The sequence below is a fragment of the Hyla sarda genome, chromosome 6 (assembly GCF_029499605.1).
Source record: "Hyla sarda isolate aHylSar1 chromosome 6, aHylSar1.hap1, whole genome shotgun sequence".
In the NCBI taxonomy this organism is placed as follows: Eukaryota; Metazoa; Chordata; class Amphibia; order Anura; family Hylidae; genus Hyla; species Hyla sarda.
The window spans coordinates 218,736,291-218,760,736 of record NC_079194.1 but is presented as its reverse complement, the minus strand read 5'-3'; the positions used below and the strand labels follow the sequence as shown (position 1 = coordinate 218,760,736).

The following is a 24,446-nucleotide window of genomic DNA, read 5'->3' as shown; positions in this document are numbered from 1 at the left end:
TCACAATACTTGGGTGTGCGCCTTATAGCCAAAATCTGAATTTTCTGCTGGAGTTCTGCGATATCCTCGCCAGGTTTTTCCAGAACCAGCTGTTTCCTCCTGTATCTACACCGCTGGCACAGCGGGACCAACAGCTGGCTGCCTCCCGACACTGCACACTGCTTCCTGCTACCTGTTACATGCGATCGCCAGTGTTGTGCCTGCCTGCACAACACCCATAGGTGAGCAATATTCTCATTTTGGACAACTGTCATACCTATTACAATTAGGATTAACTGCACTATATTGCGCCATCTCTGCTTTTCTTCCCCTCTCCAACACTGGAAAAATGACACTCTGCTACAATGTAAAGTAGTGGGTGCACAGCTGAAAAACAGTGTTCAAAGGGGTACTCCGGTGAAAAACTTTTTTTTTTTTTTTTTTTTTTAAATCAACTGGTGCCAGAAAGTTAAACAGATTTGTAAATTACTTCTATTAAAAAATCTTAATCCTTCCTGTACTTATTAGCTGCTGAATACTACAGTGAAAATTATTTTCTGTTTGAAACACAGAGCTGTCTGCTAACATCATGACCACAATGCTCTCTGCTGACATCTCTGTCCATTTTAGAAATTGTCCAGGGTAAAAGGAAATCCCCATGGCAAACATATGCTGTTCTGGACAGTTCCTAAAATGGACAGAGATGTCAGCAGAGAGCACTGTGCTCATGATGTCAGCAGACAGCTCTGTGTTTCAAAAAGAAAATAATTTACGCTGTAGTATTCAGCAGCTAATAAGTGCAGGAAGGATTAAGATTTTTTAATGGAAGTAATTTACAAATCTGTTTAACTTTCTGGCACCAGTTGATTTAAAAAAATAAAAAAGATTTTCACCGGAGTACCCCTTTAATGTTGTATCCCCTCAAAATAACTTAACACACAGCCATTAATGTCTAAACCTTGGCAACAAAAGTGAGTACACCCCTAAGTGAAAATGTCTAAATTGGGCAGAAGTTCAATATGGCATCTTATGGCAAAGAATTTTTTAAGGATTTGAAAAAAAAGAATTGTGGATCTACATAAAGATGGCCTAGGCTATAAGAAGATTACCAAGACTCAGAAACTGAGCTGCAGCACGGTGGCCAAGACCATGCAACAGTTTCATAGGACAGCTTCTACTCAGAACAGAAGTTGAATCCACTCAGTTGAGTGCATGTACTCAAGCTCTCAGTTTAAAGCTTGTCTTTTGGAAATAGATAGACGTATCAGTACTGCCAGCATTGCTGCAGAGGTTGAAAGGGTGGGGCCAGCCTGTCAGTGCTCTACACACTATGCCACATACTCAAAATGGTCTGCATGGCTGTCATGGTCTAGGGCTGCATGAGTGCTGCTGTCACTGGGGAGCTACAGTTTATTGAGGGAACCATGAATGCTAACATGTGCTGTGACATATTGAAACTGAGCATGAACTCCTCCCTTTGGAGACTGGACGGCAGGGCAGTATTTCAGCACGATAATGACCCCAAATAAACATCCAAGACAACCATTGCCTTTCTAAAGAAGCTGAGGATAAAGGTGATGGACTGGCCAAGCATGTCTCCAGACCTAAACCCTATTGAGCATCTTTGGGGCATCCTCAAACAGAAGGTGGGAGAGCACAAGGCCTCTAACATCCACCAGTTCTGTGATGTCATCATGAAGAAGTGGAAGATGACTCGATTGGCAATCTTTGAGAGACGTTGAATACCAAAACCCTATGCATGGCTCTTATTAGTTAATTGACCCCTCCAGCACTAAGTTATCAGAGTTTATAAAGATATATATATTGTAATTCCTGCCTCTTCCGTGTAACCATGTGCAACTTGGCGGTGCACGTGTGGTACAGTATTCTCTTGACATCACAAGAGCATGCACTGTTCTCCCGGCTTCCTCGGTAGCTGTTCTGTGATGACAGATTGTGCTATTGCAGAACATGCCTGAGGACGCTGGGAGAAGAATACTTTATGTAAAAGACTGAGCTCTAAAATGGTGGATCTCACAGTCGCTTGCTAGAGGGCCATGAATGAAGGATGTTTTATGATGAGCAAGTGGGCCCATACACTGTTTTTGCACAAGGGTACAATGTTGTCTACCACAGGTTCCAATTAAAAGACCACATTTTCATTGCGTGGAAGCAATCGTTATGGTGCCAGTGATACACAATTTACCGATATGGCTTCTAATTTTGGGTTCTATTAGTTAAATTATTACAGTCATACATTTTCAGCACTTACATTGGTCAGTGTCCCCACTGATGCTCCCAATCTAAATTCCAAACTAACCTACCAGGATGTTTTTGGAGTTTGGGAGGGAGCTGAAGAACCCAGATTGAACCCACCAAATATGGGAAGAACATAGACTCACTGGCCACTTTATTAAACACACCTTGAGAGTACCAGGTTGGCACCTCAGGTGCTGAACACATTCTTCAGATATTTTGGTCCATATGGACATGTTGGCATCACACAGTTCCTCCATATGGACATGTTGGCATCACACAATTGCTGCAGATTTGCTGTCTGAACATCCAAGATTTGAATCTCCTGTCCCACCACGTGCCAAAGGTGATCTATTGGATTGAGATCTGGTGACTGTGGAGGCCACTGGAGTACAGTGAACTCATTGTCATCTTTAGGAAACCAGTTTGAGATGACGTGAGCTTTGTGAGATGGTGCATTATCTTGCTGGTCATAGTTGGTACTAAGGGGTCCAAAGTGTGTCAATAAAACATCTCTCACACCATTACACAACCATCACCAGCAACAAAAAGAGTCGTTTATGCTTTTATATTGTTAATGCCAAATTCTGACCTTGTCATCTGAATGTCCCAGCTGGAATCGAGACTCACCAGACCAGGCAACATTCTTCCAGTCTCTCATTGTCCAATTTTGGTGAGCTTGAGCCAATTGTATCTTAAATTCCTTGTTCTTAGCTGACCAAATAGCACCCAGGGTGGTCTTCTGCTGCTGTAGCCCATCTGCTTCAAGGTTTGACATGTTGTTCGTTTAGAGATGGTATTCTGCATACCTTGGTCGAAATGAGTGGTTAAGTTACTGTTGCCTTTCTGTTACCCCGCATCAGTCTGCCCGTTCTCCTCTTGACATCAACAAGACATTTTTGTTCCACATAACTGCTGCTCACTGGATATTTTCTCTTTTTCGGATCATTCTCTGTAAATCCTAGCAATAGTTGTGTGTGAAAATCCTAGAAGATAAGCAGTTTTTTAAATACTTCTGTTGGTCTGGCATCAACAACCATGCCACATTCAAAGTCTCTAAAATCCCCTTTATTCCCCATTCCATTGCTGTGTCTTGACCACATCTACATTCCTAAATGCATTGATTCGCTGCCATTTGCAAATATTATAGGTGAGAATAATAACGCCATACTTTCCAGCATCCACATAGAAGAATGTTGGCTACTTGTTATTCTCCGCAAAAAAAAGCTACCATGTTCTTGCTTGCGGATGGGCCCCCTCGTTCTCTGGGCTTCATAGCAGCTGCTACAACTATCACCTTGTTCAGAGTCGCCTCCTATATACTGTTGTCTAGATTTCAGTGTGATCTCCCTACTGTGTCCCAACCAGAGTGCCTCCAGCTGTTGTAAAACTACAACTACCAGCATGTCCGGGCATGCTGGGAGTTGTAGTTTTACAACAGCTGGAGGCCCCCTGGTTGGTAAATACTGCCCTAGTCGGTGGACTTCAACCAACTCCCAAGATATAGCAGTTGGGTTATGCTGGGGGTTGTAGTTTTACAACAGCTGGAGGCACCCCTGTTGGGAAATACTGCCCTAGTTGGTGGTCTACAACCAACTCCTAAGATATAGCAGTCGGGATAAGTTGGGGGTTGTAGTTTTACAACAGCTGGAGGTACCCTGGTTGGGAAATACTGCCCTAGTCGGTGGTCTACAACCAACTCCTAGATATAGCAGTCGGGATATGCTGGGGGTTGTAGTTTTACAACAGCTGGAGGCCTCCTGGTTGGGAAATACTGCCCTAGTCGGTGGTCTACAACCAACTCCTAAGATATAGCAGTCGAGATATGCTCGGGGTTGTAGTTTTACAACAGCTGGAGGCACCATGGTTGGGAAATACTGCCCTAGTCAGTGGTCTACAACCAACTCCCAAGATATAGCAGTCGGGAGTCGGGATATGTTGGGGGTTGTAGGTTTACAACAGCTGGAGGCACCCTGGTTGGGAAATACTGCCCTAGTCGGTGGTCTACAACCAACTCCTAAGATATAGCAGTCGAGATATGCTGGGGGTTGTAGTTTTACAACAGCTGGAGGCACCATGGTTGGGAAATACTGCCCTAGTCAGTGGTCTACAACCAACTCCCAAGATATAGCAGTCGGGTATGTTGGGGGTTGTAGGTTTACAACAGCTGGAGGCACCCTGGTTGGGAAATACTGCCCTAGTCGGTGGGCAACAACCAACTCCTAAGATATAGCAGTCGGGATGTGCTGGGAGTTGTAGTTTTACAACAGCTGGAGGCACCCGTCCCTGGTTGGGAAATACTGCTCTAGTCAGTGGTCTACAACCAACTCCTAGATGTAGCAGTCGGGATATGCTGCGAGTTGTAGTTTTACAACAGCTGGAGGCCCCCTGGTTGGGAAATACTGCCCTAGTCGGTGGGCAACCACCAACTCCTAGATATAGCAGTCGGGATATGCTGGGAGTTGTAGTTCCCCACAGCCCCTGAAGCCACAGGTTGCAGAGCCCTACATGATGAAGTCCACATGTGCCTGCAGTGTCTAGGATTTCATTGCTCTTTATCTGCTCTTATGGGTTTTGTTGTTACATCGCCCCCAGTATGTTTTTCATTATTACAATCCATTGTGACCCATTCACCTAGTCTTTACAAGTTTGTAAAAAGATCCAACAGGAGACTATGGGACTTCACACTCAGGTGAGAGGGGCTATCCTTCCTCCCAGAATAACACAGCACCCCCTATTAAAAGACCCCTCCCTTATTTTCACAACTACTCAGCTTTCCCCCCCTACAGCTCCCTCATAAACCCCTTAGTCAATCCTCGAGGTTTATGAAGGAAAACATACGGGAGGTGTTCTCTCTCCCGCCCCCCCCTGCTGTTGTCTCAGTTGGTTTGTTCCACAAGAGGCTTGGGAGGTAGTGAGGGGAGAAGGACACAGAATAAAGTGAAGCTCAGAGGGGGAGACACAGTGAGCGCAGGCAGGGAAGGCGGACAGGCAGTAAATCAGGGAGACAGCCGAGTGGGGGCGCTGGACTGGGCACGCTACAGCGGGCACTGCCATTCATTGCAGCCCAGGCATAGAGCGAGCTGAGGGGGACCCTGAAGCTTATCCTGGGCCAAACTGGGGGACTCCAGCAGGGAAGGCTGCAGGGCACTGAGGACAAGGGAGCAGGCGAGGCTACTGGTGCCGCATGTGTAGGGCATGCACTGGCACTCCAGCAGATCTGGGCACATGAGGAGTTGCTGGCAATGAGAGATCGAGGAGGATCACTGATCTGTGGGAGGAATCACTCTATGTGCATCCTTTAATCTGATACTCACCTGCAGCTGGAAGGATTTGGCTCTGTGGAGGAGACACGTCCTGGGGACCTTGGGAATGAGGCTGCTGGAGTGTACTTACCTGGCTCTGCTGCTACTTTGTCTGCCAGGTGAGTGCCCTGTTACAGTGTTGCCATAGTGTGTATTGTTTTTGTTTTTAAATGTTGCCATTTACACAACCGATCAATAGGAAATTAATAGGGATCAATAGGAAATTCCAGTTTTTTTTTTTTTTTTTTTACAAAACTACAACTCCCAGCATGCCCGGACAGCCTTCGGCTGTCCGGGCATGCTGGGAGTTGTAGTTTTGCAACAGCCGCAGGCATCCTGGTTGGGTAAAATACTGGCATATGCAATGGTTTGCTCCTTATGCGTTGGAATGGATCCCACAGGTTTGCATTGGGCCACATCCTATATGTACCTGTGCTGTTTATGTATCCAGAAGAAGACTTGCTTTAGCCACAAGGTCATGATGAGAAATCATTTTGAGTCATGTGATCACCTGCAAAATATATGAATTAAATAATAAATGGCGATTACCCCCCCCCCCAAATATCGCCTGCATCCGCTCCCCTCGTGTTTATCAATGGTGGGTGTCACTATGCCCCCATCCCCCTAAATGGGTCTCTTAGTATATGCATTGTGACTCAGTGTTGTCACGCCACTCAGCCCGTTTTGTTGGCTAATTCCCCCCCCCCCTCCGCTGTGCCCTGTTTATATGCAGGTCAGTGCTTATTTACTAGTGGATATACACAGAATCCATGAACCTATGCCCACTGTGTTATTATTGCTTCCCATGTGCCCGCAGGTTTGCTGGTTATCATTGCTGTGCCTGTGGATCTCCTGTGCACGTTCTGCTGTAAATCTCACGGTATTTGCAGGTCTCATCACTATACTGTCCAGGGTGACAGGATGTCCTTCGCATGGACTGTACAGTCTGGTGCCACTTTTCACAACTGGCGTGACCTGACCACTGTAACCCTTTGTCCGTTTACCCTGGGGAATAAGAATGAACGATGAATAATTAATTCCATTGGTCAGAAGACGTCATCTTTAATATAATTGTAACATAACATCTTTTTTGGGTATTTTTATTTTTTCTATTTTTTTTTTTCCGAACCAGAATTTACGAAACGCAGAATACATTACATGGTGGGATACAGTAGCATTCATATCACTAGGGCAGAATCTTAATCTGTTCATACAGTGAGTGTTTGTCTGATTAGATATTGTACTTTGTCATAGATTCTTTGTCCAATCCAGGGGCCCGCTGAACAAAATTTTGCGGCCCGCACCAGGGATCTGGAATTTGTATCGGCCGACACTTGGGGCAAGCAGGGCTAAATTCCGGAAGACTTCACACATTTTGGCAAACACTGCTACATGGGACCTGGTTCACATATGACGGGGCAACCAGTCTTGCCCCGTCACTAAACTGCTACTTACATCTGCCTGCGGGGACTTCCTGGCGGAGGTGCGCGCGGTGAGTGATGTCATCGCAAGCGCCGCACAGGGACGTAGACGTCCTGTGCAGCGTGTGCGATGATGTCACTTATAGCGCGCACCTCCGCCAGGAAGTCCCCGCAGGCAGATGTAAGTAGCGCTGTCAGGGTGGGGAATCTGTGCTGCGGCTACCTAATGTGGGGAATCTGTGCTGCGGCTACCTAATGTGGGGAATCTGTGCTGCGGCTACCTAATGTGGGGAATCTGTGCTGCGGCTACCTAATGTGGGGAATCTGTGCTGCGGCTACCTAATGTCTGGAAACTAGCTAAGGACCTAAGTGCTGTTCGGTAACAGTACTACCAGCTGGGCCACACTGGTGCATTTTGCCAATTTCGTAACGTCTCTTGGCATCTGTTGTTGGGGGCAAGAAACCAGCCATATTGGCTTCCATGTTTCATTGGTAGGTAAGGTATCTGGCAGACGCATATATATATATATATATATATATATATATATATATATATATATAATTTTTTTTTTTTTTTTTATCAACTGGTGCCAGAAAGTTAAGCATCTTTGTAAATTACAATTTACTTTGTAAATCCATTGCTTATCAGCTGCTGTATGATCCACAGGAAGATCTTTTCTTTTTTGAATTTCCTTTCTGTCTGACCACAGTGCTCTCTGCTGACACCTCTGTCCTTTTTTAGGAACTGTCCAGAGCAGGACGGATCTGCTTTTACTCTGTACAGTTCCTAAAATGAACAGAGGTGCCAGACAGGAAGGAAATTCAAAAAGAAAAGAACTTCCTGTGGAGTATATAACAGCTGATAAGTACTGGAAGGGTTAAGATTTTTAAAAAGAAGTAATTTACAAATCTGTCTAACTTTCTGGCACCAGTTGATTTAGAAAAAAAAAAAGTTTTCCAGTGGAGTACCCCTTTAATATAGAAACCTCAGGCAGAGTAGCTGCTGAGCACCAGTTGTCAGGTCTATTACCATGTTTAGTTCCAGATATGGCTTTGAGTAGAGGAACCATACCTGTTCACTGACTTCTTGGATGAATGTATTTCTGCCTCCTCCACTTTGATGTGTTTACTGATAGGATATAGAGATGTGTCATAAGATTACATTGGACAGGGTACATAAGCTAGGACACCCATTGGTTCCCAAAAAAGACTATCAGTTTTATGTCCAGTATTTTTCAACCAGGGTGCCTCCAGCTGTTGCAAATCTATGACTCCCAGCATGCCCGGACAGCCAACGGCTGTCCGGGCATGCTGGGAGTCGTAGTTTTGCAACAGCTATGGGCACCCTGGTTGAAAAACACTGCCTAAGCTATGTTCACACGGCAGAATTCTGCATGAAAATTCTGCAGAAAATTCCACAGAAATGAATTGCCCTTTCACGTCAGTGGAAATTCTGCTGTGTGAATGGGACAGTGGAATCCCAGTGAAGTGTATTGGCTATAAGTTCATGCTGAAATTCTAGCGTGTAAACATAGCCTAAGTTTATAACAGCACTAAAGGGTTTTGGGTACAGAAAGCAATGGCCGCTTGATTTTGAGAAGTGTTGGTCTCGTAAACCTATCGGTGTTCTGACCTGAAGACACATTTTGGTGAAACTTCCTTTAATCCTGTTTATTATGCCTCCACTTACAGTATGTACAATTGACCTAATGGCTCAAGTAACGTTCTACAAGATAGCTGATGCTTTGTGGAAATCATCCTAGATAGATTTAGAAGAGACTTCTCGTATCTCATTTGCTGTAGGGGTCTAAAGCTGCACAAGGATGATGAGGGTCTTGCCAGTGGGATGTGTAGGCTAGATATTGAATTGCTCTACAGTATATGGATTGCCCTTCGGCAACCTTGAAAATTCCCAAGCTTCCATCCTAAGCTAGCTAGAAACAAAACCAGCTATTGAAAGCCCATGTAATGGGGAAGGGTGTGAGAGGCAACAATTCCCACATGTCTTTAGACACAAAGAAGACACATGATGTGATATCATTAAATGGGTATTCCCGTGGAAAACTTTTTTTTTTCTAAATCAACTGGTGCCAGAAAGTAGGGATCGGCTGATAATCACCATTTTGGGCATTATCGGTATCAGCAATTACCTTGCCGATAATGCCACCCGCACCGCGACCGCCCCCGACCCGCCGCACCACGATCGACCCCCCCCCCCCCCCCGACCCACCGTACCGCATCGCACCCCCCCACCGTAGTGCTGGGCGGTATACCGGTGTGAACCGGATATCGTTTTTTTTTTCCCCGCGGTATGGATTTTTGCCCATACCGCAATACCGGTCGGGCCCCTCCCCCACCCTCCGAGTCAATTAAAAAAATTAAACTTACCAGTAATGGGGGTGGTCCGGGCCATCCATCCTTCCTGTAGTGTCCGGCGGCATTCCGGGTGGAGGGTGAACCGGTCCGGGCTGTCCTTCTTCTCTGGTGGTCATCTTCTCCACTCCGGGCATGCTCCGGCCTAGTACGCTGCATAGACACCGCTACGCCGTGACATCAGGTGCGTCGCTGCGCAGCGGCGTCTATGCTGCGTTACTAGACCGGAGCCTGCCCGGAGTGGAGAAGAGGAACCCCAGAGAAGGACAGCCCGGACCGGTTCACCCTCCACCCGGAATGCCGCCGGACACTACAGGAAGGATGGATGGATGTCCCGGACCACCGTGACAGGTAGGGGAGAGAAGCGGGTGGCGGCGGCCTATGGCGCCGCAAAAGCCACTGCATGCATTGATTTAAAGGGCCCGCTTTAAATTAATGATCTGCAGCGGTGTCTCGGGGGGGATAAATAGCCGATAACTTATACCGGAATATCGGTATAAGTTATCGGCTATCGGCCCTAACCTCCACCGATTATCGCTATCGGCCCTAAAAAAAAAACGATATCGGTCGATCCCTACCAGAAAGTTAGATTTGTAAATTACTTCTATTAAAAATATCTTAATCCTTCCAGTACTTATCAGCTGTTATATACTCCACAGGAAGTTATTTTCTTTTTGAATTAGTGCTCTTTGCCGACACCTCAATCCATTTTAGCACAACGTATGGAGAGCAGTGAGGTCCGGCACTGACAACAATAGGGTGAACTCGCTACTTGGAGCTGGCAGCAGTGTCCACCGAATAGTCGTGGATGTCTTGTGGTGCAAAGTCCATAAGGTGCATGACGAAGTAACAATAGAAAGGACAGGACAGCACTCGCCATCCAACCAAACTTTATTGCAGATGTGCGATGGTATTACATTAATGCCCAGGTGGAAGCGGGGAGCACAGCCGGGACAGACTGTTTCACGCTATCAGTGCTTCTTCAAGCCGGTGTAACAATCCATTTTAGGAACTGTCCAGAGTAGAAGCAAATCCCCATAGCAAACCTCTCCTGCTCTGGACAGAGGTGTCAGCAGAGAGCACTGTGGTCAGACAGACAGGAAATTCCAAAAGAAAAGAACTTCCTGTGGATCATACAGCAGCTGATAAGTACTGGAAGGATTAAGATTTTTTTTAAAGAAGTAATTCACAAATATGCTTAACTTTCTAGCACCAGTTGATTTAAAAAAAAAAGTTTTTCGGTGGAGTACCCCTTTAAGATGTCAATATGTTATGTGCATAGAATGTTACGATGCTGCAACTTCCATCATGCCCTGACAGCATTCCACTGTTATGGAATGGTTGTGGTTGTAGTTTTGCAACAGCTAGAAAGCCACAGGTTGGGAACCTTACTCTGATCTAAGCATTATGAAATGTTCTTTTTTCTAACAGGGGACCAGTCAGTATGGAGTGATCACTCCTGAATACTGTGCCAGTCTGTTCTCATTGCTGCTACATCTTCTTCTTCTCAGTGGCCAGTGCTCAAATATATGCCCATGTGTCATATGCCATCACATGCCAAGTGGTATTCGTCCCTAGAAGCAGACACGCCATATGATGGCAAATGCTCACAGGTTTTCACAAGGAAGCTGCATGAGGTTGGGCGCTTCACAGCGTTTGTATGATAAACTTGTTGGGGGGGGGGGGGGGGGTTCTGAAGTCAGATGACAGATGATCAGCTGATGTGGTTGGGGTTGTGTTGATAAGACAGCATTTAATATGGATAATGATTTCCAATACACATCCCATGTGTTTCACTTAGAAGACTTCTGTTACTGACGTAATACTTCACGGCTGAGCGTTTGCTGCAGTCTGCAATGCCCTCTCCAGACATGGCATAGCTATAGAGGAAGCCGTCGCTCTGGGGCCCTGGTGCATAAGGGGGCCCCAAAGCACATCTTCCCCATAAGCGGAAAAGTATTGGGGCCCTGTTGCAGATTTTGCATTGGGGCCCAGAAGCTATAAGCTTCGCCTCTGCTGTACAATACTGATGGGCTGTTCTGTGGGCAGAAATCCTATAATGTTCAATAGCACAGTGTTTCTCACGCGCGGTCCTCAAGTACCCCGCACAGGTCATGTTTTCTGGATTTCCTTAGTCTTTCACAGTTGATATAATTATGGTCAATGAATCAGATATCACCACAGTTATCTGTGAAAGACGAAGGAAATCCTGAAAACATGACCTGTTGGGGGTGCTTGAGAAACGCTGTATTATGGATGTATGGAGAATATTTCCAGAATACAGTAACACACGGGGTGTGCATGAAGCATTACAGCATGGATGCCAGGTTGGGACATATATTCTCCCAATAGATGAGCAGCAACTAAAGTGCATGACAGTCGCTTATCTATTGAGTGGAATCTGTAATGCCTACCAGTGCCAATTATGAGTCGTGATAATCCTAATCTGTATGATACGGTCCGATGTTATGGGTGCTGCTTTTGGACAAAACCATGCCCGTATATGGTTGCCAGTGGGCAAACTATTTGCTTGTAAAACTGCTGTTTGTTGGGTTGGTCTTGCCTGCATGCAAAAGCTCCAACAAGTGACTGTACCTTTAGAATAAAATGGATCGGCTCTGATAATACAAGTAATCAAAATTATTAGGAAAACTTTTCAGACCTGTTTTTAAAGGAAAACTGTCACCAAGTTCACCCACACTTAATCCAATGCCCTGGGTTATAGTGTGGGTGAACAGGAATCCAATGAGGGGTCACTTACTTTTCTCCCTTAAATTGCCGCTGAGTTATGCCCCAATAAAGTTCCGCGGTGGCGGTGATAGGACTCAGGACCCCCGGACAGGCAGGGGGAGAGAAGCGGGTGGCGGCGGCGGTCTCTGGCACCGCAAAAGCCGCTGCAGTTCATTGATTTAAAGCGCCCCCTTTAAATCAATGATCTGCAGCGGTGTCGCCGGGGGGGGGGGGGGGGGGGGGGATAAATAGCCGATAATTTATACTGGAATATCGGTATAAGTTATCGGCTATCAGTATCTGCCCTAAAAAAGATAAAAGATATCGGTCGATCCCTAGTTGAAACCTTTTCGGTTTGTCATGACATTAATATTTGTCCTGCATAAAGTAGGACTACAGACAGATTACAAGTGTAAAGTGGGATTGTTATTTGCTGGCTGTATAGGTAAGCACATTACCCGTCCCGATCCCTGTCAGATGGCTAATTACACTATTTTATAATTAATGCAGATATCTGGAAGCCGCTTAGTCTTGATGTGCTGCGAAACCTCTCTAATTGACCAGATTTGGCCGCTAAATTCAGGAGCTTTCACTCCAGTCCCGCGGGAACCTTGGCAGGGCCGTGTTTTGGGAATACCCCAAACCAATATATTTTATTCACATGTAAAGCAGGCACATTGTCATGTGGACTAATTGGTTACTCCTCAAATCTGGATGCCCTCGGGGTTGGGAACGGAGTATGCGGCTCTGTTATTGGAAAGCCGAATCCGTTCTTAATCCATTTAGTGCCTGAGGGGAGATGGTGTCTAAACCTTGCTGATGCACAATGGGTTAAGGGGCTCTGGTATTTTGATGAGTGACAGTGGGGCACACTTTCAGCCATGTCGGACCTTTAAATATCCCAGTATGGGAGGGGGTTAGGGTTTGAGCTCGGATGGTTTAGTTACTTTGATTGACACATGTTAGAGAATTCTCTTTAGGGGTCAGACTTGTTGCAAAGGACACTGGGTAAAAGCATTTTTTATTCGATATATATATATATATATATATAGGCTAAAGGTCCTACAGCGTTTCTCAGGCTGTAGATAATAGGGGAGCTAAAAAAAACTTTTGATAGGAAAACTAGTTTCAATGGGCAGCTGCCCCAAGCAGACTACAGCTCCTAAGCAACCTGTTTGGCTGCTATGGGCATTCTTCTGGCACAACATGTGATCAACTTTCAACATTATATCATGCAAATGTATAAATAAGCAAAAATGTAACTATAAGACTGGGCCTCAATGCAAAATCTGTAATAGGGCACCCACTCACCGTGTGCCATAAAGGTAAGACAAGATGTGGTGGGATATTTCCATCACCGATCTCCCTGCATATTATTTGTGGATTGTGTTGCGTATTGACTGTAGATTTCACCCCTGTTTGTTGTGGAGGTGAAATCGGTGGTTAAAGTCTGTGTCATTTCTACAACATAATAATAAACATGCTGCGGATTTCAGGATCTGCAGCATTTGCAGTAGCAGTGGGAGAAGTGTCAAAAATCTCATCCACACACTGCACAAAATCTGCAGTGTGGCTTTTGAATGTCAATGTTGGTAAGTGTGGATTTTCCCAATTTACTTAGAGGTACTCCAGTGTTTGACACTTGCCCTGTGGGTTGGGAATAAATGTCTGATCACAGAGGGGGGGGGGGGGGGGGGGGGGGGGGGCAAATGTCCCTGTGCACTGAGTGCAGGGTTGACACATCCCTTTTATTATTCTTGATGGGAACACCAGGCATATGCATTGTACTTGTGTATCTCCAGTTCACCCATTGAGGTGCATGGAGGGGGTGGTTGGACCTGCACGATCAGACACTGAAGTTAGGATTTTTAAATGCTTTGGGGAGAATAAATAAGACAAACCATCAGAATTTGGTGCAATATGTGGCTAAAGCAAAACAGGCTTAAAGGGGTACTCCACCCCCTAGACATCTTATCCCCTATCCAAAGGATAGGGGATAAGATGTCTGATCGTGGGGGGTACCACCGCTGGGGACCACCGCAATATAGCATGCGGCACCCACCTGTTACTGCTCCGGAAGCGCTGGAGGATCTGCCTCCCGACCACAGGAACGGAAGATCGTGCCGTCACAACTCCGCCCCCGTGTGCCATCATGCCCCGCCCCCTCAATGTAAGTCTATGGGAGGGGGCGTGACAGCGGGGCGTGATGGCACACGGAACCAGACCCTCCAGCGCTTCCGGAGTACTAACAGGTGGGTGCCGCATGTTATATTGCGGAGGTCCCCAGTGGCGGGACACCCACGATCAGACATCTTATCCCCTATCCTTTGGATAGGAGATAAGATGTTTAGGGGTGGAGTACCCCTTTAAAGGGGTACTCCGGGGAACTTAAGAAAAATAGAAATGCCCCAAAGCCACCACACTACCTGTTCTGTGTCCCCTGTTGTTATCCATGTGGTTTTGGCAGCTCGTTAGGCCCCTGATGTCTCCTAAAATATTCTTTCCTTGCTTGCAGCACAGACTACAACCCCCAGAAGTCAATGCAGCTCTGTGTAATAATCTGTGTGCATGCTATGTAGTTGTATACACACCGTACAGGTCTTTTCTTTCAGACTATTAACCCCCCCCCCCCAGCAATAAATCATGCTATGCTCTGAATGGCAGAAGTCAGTGATAAGATCTACAGCAGGAAAAGAGCAGCGTACTGAGCTTCTCTGCACACAGGGAGGGGAGGTGTGGCTGTGAAGCCAGAGCTCTAGACCAGACAGAAATCACATGGTGTTGTCTTGAAGGGCGGGGGCTAGGTCTCACTGTGGGGTTTAAACCAAGAGCAGCAGGATCAGAGAATTACTACTTTTTCTCACTCCCTGCATGTAAGTGACAGCTGAAAGAGGGAAACTGCTCTATATAGCTAATGAATGATATTTAAACAAATACATAGGTTGGTGAGAGGGAAAGGATGAGCTATGGGTTTAGTTCCCAGGAGTACACCTTATAAATGATTCATACCATTTTGTCAAGGTGTTTTGGACACTTCTTAGAAGCTTTTGTGCCTTTCTCAACAAAGGGTCGTGGCATACCAGAAAGTGGGTGGATCAATGCTGTGTGCCAATAAGACACTACATTTTGCAAACTTAGCATAAGTCTAAGTTTCCACTTGGGTTTTTTTTCTGGCAGTTTTTGGAAATCTGCCACTGTAGTTTTTGAGCTAAAGTCCGAAGTGGATCCATAAGGGAGGAGAAGTGTAAGTCCTTCTTTTATATGTCCTATTCTTTTTGAATACATTTCTGGCTTTGGCTCAAATCTGCAGTGGCAGTATTCCAAAAACTGCCAGAGAAAAACCAAGTGGAAACCTAGCCTTAGGCTGAAACAGGAAAAAATATATTCTTAGAAACAGTGGATGTATACTGCGCCCATGCTATGCTGAGAGAGGTGACAATCTTGGTGGGAAATTTTGACTTCCCTGTGTAGTGTTACATTTTTCTACAGCAATTGTTGTGTGTTTTTTTTTTTTTCCTGGTATTTCCTTGTGCTGTCATCTTGAAGACACCATGGCGGTAATTAATTGTACGGCTCTTTGTTTCTATAGTAATTATGGCGCCATCTTTAGTTTGACAAGAATGTAATTAGCTGGATGTTAGCGCTAAACACTCCTAGTTAGATAGAAAGGCCTGTGTACTTGTTGGTTCAGCATATGCAAATATGGAGGAATTCTATTTCCACAAACTTGAATGCTTGTAAAATTCTTTGTCCATAATATATACATAGTGTTGGGTGTAGCTATAGAGGGTTCAGTGTGTGGTATAAGCTCTATTCTTCTCTAATATATGATTCTCCCTTGCTGAGTGCCTTGTATCTGCTCCACTCTTTTTCCAGCCCATGTGAGCTGTCCTCCAGGGTTTTTCCTTCCCGTGTACTATCTAAGGTCCAGTGAGCTTGTTATCTCTGAAATGAAGAGAGCAGAAAGTACTTCAGGCTCTGACACCCCTATCTACGATAAGCAGTAAAATGCTAGAAAAGTAAGAAAGTTGCTTTATTTTAAATTTAGAAAACCAAATCCACCACCAAAAAAAGTTAAAAGGTGTCCATAGACTTTAAAGGGGTACTCCGTCACTAAGACATCTTATCCCCTATCAAAAGGATAGGGGATAAGATGCCTGATCGCGGGGGTCCCGCCGCTGGGGACCCCCATGATCTTCCACGCCGCACCCCATTAGTATCAGCCCCTGGAGCGTGCTCGCTCTGGGTCTGATTACTGGCGATCACGGGGACGGAGCATAGTGACGTCACGGCTCCGCCCTGTGTGACACAACCCCTCCATAGGCTTACATTGAGGGGGCGGAGCCGTGACATCACTATGCTCCGTCTCCGTGATCGCCAGTAATCAGACCCGGAGCGAGCACGCTCCGGCGACTGATTCCAACTAGGTGCGGTGTGGAAGATCACGGTGGGGTCCCCAGCGGCAGGACGCCCACGATCAGGCATCTTATCCCCTATCCTTTTGGATAGGGGATAAGATGTCTTAGTGCCGGAGTACCCCTTTTAAGCTACACCTGATGTGTGCTAAGTTTTGTTTTATAGAATGTGGTTGCATCACTCACTACTCCAATTTTTGCTAAGTCACTGTTCACGTTTTCTCGCTTTCAGTTTAGTTTTTATTTTTAATAGAGATGAGCGAACTTACAGTAAACTCGATTCGTCACGAACTTCTCGGCTCGGCAGTTGATGACTTTTCCTGCATAAATGAGTTCAGCTTTCAGGTGCTCCGGTGGGCTGGAAAAGGTGGATACAGTCCTAGGAGACTCTTTCCTAGGACTGTATCCACCTTTTTCAGCCCACCGGAGCACCTGAATGCTGAACTCATTTATGCAGCATAAGTCATCAACTGCCGAGCTGAGAAGTTCGTGACGAATCGAATTTACTGTAAGTTCGCTCATCTCTAATTTTTAACAACAAAAATAGAACAGTCTAAAGCTCCATTCTCGTAATCAGAAATACATTAGAAACCTGATGGACCCTGTTACTATGTCAATGTAGTCTGTCAAGTTTTGATGACAAACAGGTCCAGTATCTGTGTTCTTACACTGTGAACTAGCTTGAGGGGGGGGGGTGGGATAACATTTATATGTGTAGATTTTTTCTAATGTTCATATTCTCTTCTCAAATATTAAAAAGTTTTAATATAGAAATGACCGTACTCTAAACTAGACAGGCTTGAGATTGAGATTATCTATTATTATAGTCATTGCTATGTCTGTCCTTAGCTGTTTCTGTAAATTCCATAGATTTTGATAGGTGACTGTGCATGCACAGTCACCTATCTGTTTCGTCTTCCCCTACATGCTAACCAACTTAAACCTACATAGATAGGGGTTCATGAAGTGGAACTCACATTTGTGGCATATCTATCTAGAAATGTCTGATAACTGGAAGTACCCCTTTACACAAAATAAAGTAATAGGATTACAGCAAGAGGAAGCACAACAACTTTCATTAAGGAAAAGGTTACCCTTCTGCTGTGATCCAGGCCAGCATATGATTAAAAAAGAAAAACGAAAAGGTAATGATACTTGTATAATGGAGCCATATATCAACCATGTCTTTTTATAGGAATGGTGAAAGAATCTCTTATGTAAGGAAATGCCATGAGTACATAAAGAGAATAAAATGAGCTCAAGCTCATGGCCTTATTACAGCTCCTTTTTATTTTTATTTTTTTCTTCTTCTTATTGAGGCATAATAGGAGGTGTAGAAGGCCTCTTCCTATGGTCCATGATGCTGGTGCTTGTATGTTCAGCTACAGCGCTTACAAATAATGAGGACTCCCACTCTTGATGTTTCTAGATGCTGGTCATGCCGAATCTGATGGTTTGTCAGTAGATAATAAACCACAACCCATGACTTTACTGTTTAGATATTTATAAGGGCTGTCCAGGATTAAAAAACATGGTGTCTTTCTTCCCAAATTGTCATCACAACTGTCCATGGTATCTGGTATTATCCCCCTCCTGCACACAATTGATTGAGCATGGGAACTTCTCCAGGCAGGATTTTTGCAACCCTTGGTGAAAGTAAATTTTTCCGCCCCACCCACCCCCTTGATTCCACCCATTGGCCCGCCCTTTGACACGCCTCACCTTACCACTGGGGTGACACACTGTACCAGGTCCCCATCTCATGTAATTAGCTTACTACTTTGTGACACACTGTAACAAACCTCCTCTTCATGCTGTTGGCTAGGCAAGTGGTTTGGATGCTGGTTGCCTAACTTTCTTGTGTCAGAAAGAGCGGCGCCCCCATCTAGAGGGCGCTCAAGGCTGCCTATTTTGCCTATAGGCAGAGCCGGCCCTATCTCTTGGCAATATCACAGGAACCACTGGACCAAATTTTGGTATGTGACACCTCTTTGTACTCCTGGTCACCCACACTATAATCCTGTGTATTGGGTTTAGTGTGGGTGATCAGGGTGACAGTTTTTCCTTTTTAAAGGAATATTATGGGCAAAACTGATGCGTGCTACCAGATTTCACTGTGTCATGCCCCACCCCTCTGGCCCTGCAGGTAAACAGTTTTGCCTAGAGTACTACTTTAAAGGACAGACACAGTATTCTTTAACTTGTAGTTTTACATCTTTGGAGAATTGCCATTGTGCTATCCGGATATTTCTCGAGATGTAAAAAGTCATGTAAGGTCTCCTTTTAATCAATGTTACTTATGTTCTAATGTGTTTGAAGTGCTCCTTGAAATTCTAATTTAATTAAAACGGAGGCCTCGGGATATTGTGGTGATATGATTAGAAGAACATGCTATAGACGGACACTCCCTTCAGTATGAGAATTCTTCAGGAGATTGAGGAGAGTTTTTAGAAGTTTGCAAAGATCAGAACAAGCTGCAGATGTGTAGATAACAGGAGGGAGAGATAGATAGATTATATTAGATTATAATAAAAATGTTATATATATATATATAATATATATATATATATAATTTTTTTTTTTTATTATAATCTAATATCTATCTCTCCTGTTATCTACACATCTGCAGCTTGTTCTGATATATATCTCAGAACTAATAAAACAAAAAATATATATATTCTATAAGGGTCCAACCCTCCAAGCATGCTTTCAACACAGCACATCAGCCTTGTTGGGTGATGACTCTTGCTCTAATCCTTATTGCTGGCATGTATATGCTGATATAGAACTGTGAGATCCTGCAACTTTCAACTTTCATAATTTTTATACTATACTATTGTTTCTGTATGTTAATCTTGCATGTATAAAATGTATTCCCATCATTTGCACTCCATGTGCAACCAAACACAACTTGAGCTATTAGTGTCCTAAAGTAGCCACTTATATAAGAAGGCCTGTAAAGAGACTGGTTCACTAGCATACAGCTGCTTTGGACTGATGATGTAGTGATCATTGGAAAGCTCAGAGGAGATGAGCTGGTTAACCCTGGGCACTTGCTGTGTTTTGGAACACCCCCTGGGCACTTAAGCCTCACTTACATTTAAACAAAAAGGCTTATAAATCTTGTCACTAGAAAGTACTATGCAGAGGAACATGGTATTCTTGGAATCCTGATGCGAAACACTATCTAGCCATGGGCTTTCTTACACCCCTGTTTTCCTGCCGACCAGTCTGCTTTAACCCCTTAAGGACCCATGGCGTATGCATACGTCTCCGCACCCTGGGCTTTAAGGACCCATGACGTATGAGTACGTCCTGGCGTTTTCTGGTCCCTGCCGCGCGCCGGGCAGAGATCGGAAGCGGATGCCTGCTGAAATGCTTCAGCAGGCATCCAGGGCAAACGCGGAGAGGGGCCATGTAGGCCCCCCATGTCGGCGATCGTCGCAAATCATGAGGGAAATCGCCCCTGCGATCTGCTGCGATACCGGACTGATCGGGTCTCTGGGACCCGACCGCCCGGTAATTTTGCATGATCCCGGCTGTCAGACAGCCAGGACCATGCTGAAGTATAGGAGCGAGGTGGCAATTCTTCGGTTAGCTAACCGACCAATCGCAGGGGGGGCGGTTACTTCCTCCCGCCCTGGAAGTCTGGAGGACGGGGAGGGGGACGGGGGAGTGCTGGGGACCGGCCCCGGTACTTACCTCGTCCCTGAAGACCCAGAGGTGGCGACAGGTGAGTGGATCTTCGGCGGCGGCGCGGGACCTTTGCAGCAGTCCAGACCGCCGTAAAGCGATCTGGACTGCTCGATCTGGTCCCCTTACACTACAACTCCCAGCATGCCCAGACAGCCCTTGGCGTCCGGGCATGCTGGGAGTTGCAGTTTTGCAACATCTGGAGGTCCGCAGTTTTGGGACCATTGTGCCCTTCCAGATGTTGCAAAACTACACATCCTCAGCATGCCCTTATTGTCCAGGCATTCTGGGATTTGTATTTCTGTAACATCTGGCCCTTCAGATGTTGCAGAACTACAACTCCCAGCATGCCAGGACAGTTTTGGCATACTGGGAGTTGTAGTTTTGCAACATCTGGAAGGGCACAGATTGGGAACCACTGTATTAGTGGTCTGCAAACTGTAGTCCTCTAGATGTTGAATGTGCAGGGTACATTCACATGGGCAGGGGGCTAACAGTGAGTGTGATCAGGCTGCAAGTTTGCGATGCAGCAAATTTTGCGCCGCAGCTCAAACTCGCAGCGGGAAACTCGCTGTAATCCCCCGCCCGTATGACTGTACCCTAAAAACACTACACTACACTAACACAAAATAAAATAAAAAGTAAAGAACACTACATATACACATACCCCTACACAGCCCCCCTCCCCAATAAAAATGAAAAACTTCTGGTACGCCACTGTTTCCAAAATGGAGCCTCCAGCTGTTGCAAAACAACAACTCCCAGTATTGCCGGACAGCCGTTGACTGTCAGAGCATGCTGGGGGTTTTTCAACAGCTGGAGGCACCCTGTTTGGGAATCGCCAGCGTAGAATACCCCTATGTCCACCCCTATGCAAATCCCTAATTCGGGCCTCAAATGCGCATGGCGCTCTCTCACTTTGGAGCCCTGTCATATTTCAAGGCAACAGTTTAGGGCCACATATGGGGTATCGCCGTACTCGGGAGAAATTGCCTAACAAATTTTGGGGGGCTTTTTCTCCTTTCACCCCTTATGAAAAGGTGAAGTTGGGGTCTACACCAGCATGTTAGTGTAAAAAATAAATAAATAAATAAAATAAAAAATTTTTACACTAACATGCTGGTGTTGCCCTATACTTTTCATTTTGACAAGAGGTAAAAGGGGGAAAAAAGCCCCCCAAAATTTGTAATGCAATTTCTCCCGACTACGAAGATGCCCCATATGTGGGCGCACAACAAGGCCCAGAAGGGAGAGTGCACCATGTACATTTGAGGTGATTTGCACAGGGGTGGCTGATTTGTTACAGTGGTTTTGACAAACGCAAAAAAAAAAAAAAAAAAAAAAAAAAACGTGACCCCATTTCGGAAACTACACCCCTCACGGAATGTAATAAGGGGTGCAGTGAGAATTTACACCCCACTGGTGTCTGACATATCTTTGGAACAGAGGGCTGTGCAAATTAAAAATGTTGTACAGCCCACTGTTCCAAAGATCTGACAGACACCAGTGGGGGGGTAAATGCTCACTGTACCCCTTGTTACGTTCCTCGAGGGGTCTAGTTTCCAAAATGGTATGCCATGTGGGGGTTATTTTGCTGTCCTGGCACCATAGGGGCTTCCTAAATGCGACATGCCCCCCGAGCAAAATTTGCTCTCAAAAAGCCAAATGTGACTCCTTCTCTTCTGAGCATTGTAGTTTGCCCGTAGTGCACTGCAGGTCAACTTATGGGGTACCTCCATACTCAGAAGAGATGGGGTTACAAATTTCAGGGGGTATTTTCTGCTATTAACCCTTGCAAAAATGTGAAATTTGGGGGGGGAACACATTTTAGTGAATTTTTTTTTTTTTTACATATGCAAAAGTCGTGAAACCCCTGTGGGGTATTAAGGCTCACTTTATTCCTTGTTACGTTCCTCAAGGGGTCTAGTTTCCAAAATGGTAGGCCATGTGGGTATTTTTTGCTGTCCTGGCACCATAGGGGCTTCCTAAATGCAACATGCCTCCCAAAAACCATTTCAGAAAAACATACTTTCCAAAATCCCCTTGTCGCGTCTGAGCCCTCTACTGCGCCCGCCTAACACTTTACATAGACATATGAGGTATGTGCTTACTCAAGAGAAATTGGGCTACAAATAGAAGTATACATTTTCTCCTTTTACCCCTTGTAAAAATGAAAAAATTGGGTCTACAAGAACATGCGAGTGTAAAAAAATTAAGATTGTGAATTTTCTCCTTCACTTTGCTGCTATTCCTGTGAAACACCTAAAGGGTTAAAATGCTGACTGAATGTCATTTTGAATACTTTGGGGGGGGGGGTGCAGTTTTTATAATGGGGTATTTCTAATATGAAGACCCTTCAAATCCACTTCAAACCTGAACTGGTCCCTGAAAAATTGTGAGTTTGGAAATTTTGTGAAAAATTGGAAAATTGCTGCTGAACTTTGAAGCCCTCTGGTGTCTTCCAAAAGTAAAAACTCATACATTTTATGATGCAAACATAAAGTAGACATATTGTATATGTGAATTAAAAAAAAAATTATTTGGAATATCCATTTTCCTTACAAGCAGAGAGCTTCAAATTTAGAAAAATGCTAAATTTTCAAATTTTTCATCAAATTTTGGGATTTTTCACCAAGAAAGGATGCAAGTTACCACAAAATGTTACCACTATGTTAAAGTAGAATATGTCACGAAAAAACTATCTCGGAATCAGAATGATAACTAAAAGCATTCCAGAGTTATTAATGTTTAAAGTGACAGTGGTCAGATTTGCAAAAAATGGCTGGGTCCTTAAGGGGTTAACAGTGCCCATATACATTAAAGGGGTACTCCTGTGGAAAATATATATATATTTTTTTTTCATCTGGTGCCAGAAAGTTAAACAGATTTGTAAATTAAAATCTTAATCCTTCCATTCGTTATGAGATGCTGTATACTACAGAGGAAGTTGAGCTGTTCTTTTTTTGTCTGACCACAGTGCTCTCTGCTGACGCCTCTGTCCATGTCAGGAACTGTCCAGAGCAGGAGCAAATCCCCATAGCAAACCTCTCCTGCTCTGGACAGTTCCTGACATGGACAGAGGTGTCAGCCAGACAGAAAAGAACTTCCTGTGGAGCATACAGCAGCTGATAAGTACTGGAAGGATTAAGATTTTTATATAGAAGTAATTTTACAAATCTGTTTAACTTTCTGGCACCAGTTGGAAAAAAAAAAAAAATAATTCTACTGGAGTATCCCTTTTAAGTTTGGTAAGTTGGGCTGGCTAATGTGTATGGAATGTCCCAATCTTTCTCTGACATCTATAATTCAGCATGCCCAGTCCTAACATTTGCTTATTTTCCTATCCCCATTAAAAACAGTGCTTTTGGCTGACATCTACTGTATTGTATGTGTGTAGACAGCCTAAAGGTATGCAAACATATCTGTTCTTCCACGGACATGTGCAAGCCTGGCTTGGCTGAGTGTACATGTGCTGTCAGGGGGGAGGGGACGGAAAACTGCTGCCAGAAAAGGATCAGGCATTGATGTTCAACATGCCTGATCCTTGGGAGGCCTTCCATACACATTAGTCAATCTGTGCTGTCAAGAACTGCATGTTAGTGCACTTTTGCCTAATGTGTATATGGGGGGGGGGGGGTGTAACTTCCATGAAATTTACATTTCCTTGTTAGATCTACTGCTTCTAGTGCACTCTTGTCCTTCACTATAGGATTCAGGTAGTGTTTGTCAGCGGGAAGCTTTCATATGCCCGTGAGCTGAGCGGGTGATATGGTAAAATGGCTGACCGTTCATCCTATGGCTGTGTTATGTGTATGGCCAGCTTAAAGGGGTTATCCAGGAAAAAAAAAACTATATATATATATATATATATATATATATATATATATATATATATATATATATATAGTTTTTTTTTTTCCTGGATAACCCCTTTAAGCTGGCCATACACATAACACAGCCATAGGATGAACGGTCAGCCATTTTACCATATCACCCGCTATAATTTTTAATAGAAGTAATTTACAAATCTGTTTAACTTTCTGGAGCCAGTTGAAATATATATATATTTCAACTGGCTCCAGAAAGTTAAACAGATTTGTAAATTACTTCTATTAAAAAACCTTAACTCTTTCACTACTTATGAGCTGCTAAAGTTGAGTTGTTCTTTTCTGCCTAAGTGCTTTCTGATGACACGTGTCTCAGGAACTGTCCAGAGTAGAAGCAAATCCCCATAGCAAACCTCTTCTACTCTGTGCAGTTCCCAAGACAAGCAG

General features: G+C 44.7%; 1 protein-coding gene across 2 annotated transcripts in view; it reads left to right on the top strand.

Annotated features, from left to right (window-relative positions):
• Window positions 1-5,187: 5,187 nt before the first annotated feature.
• LRP4 (LDL receptor related protein 4) overlaps window positions 5,188-24,446 on the top strand; it is a 105,703-nt gene continuing 86,444 nt past the window's right edge. For both annotated transcript variants that reach the window (XM_056526453.1, XM_056526454.1), the window contains exon 1: window positions 5,188-5,659. In XM_056526453.1, coding sequence (XP_056382428.1) covers window positions 5,608-5,659 — 52 coding nt within the window. In that variant the 5' untranslated portion in view covers window positions 5,188-5,607. The remainder of the gene's footprint in view (window positions 5,660-24,446) is intronic.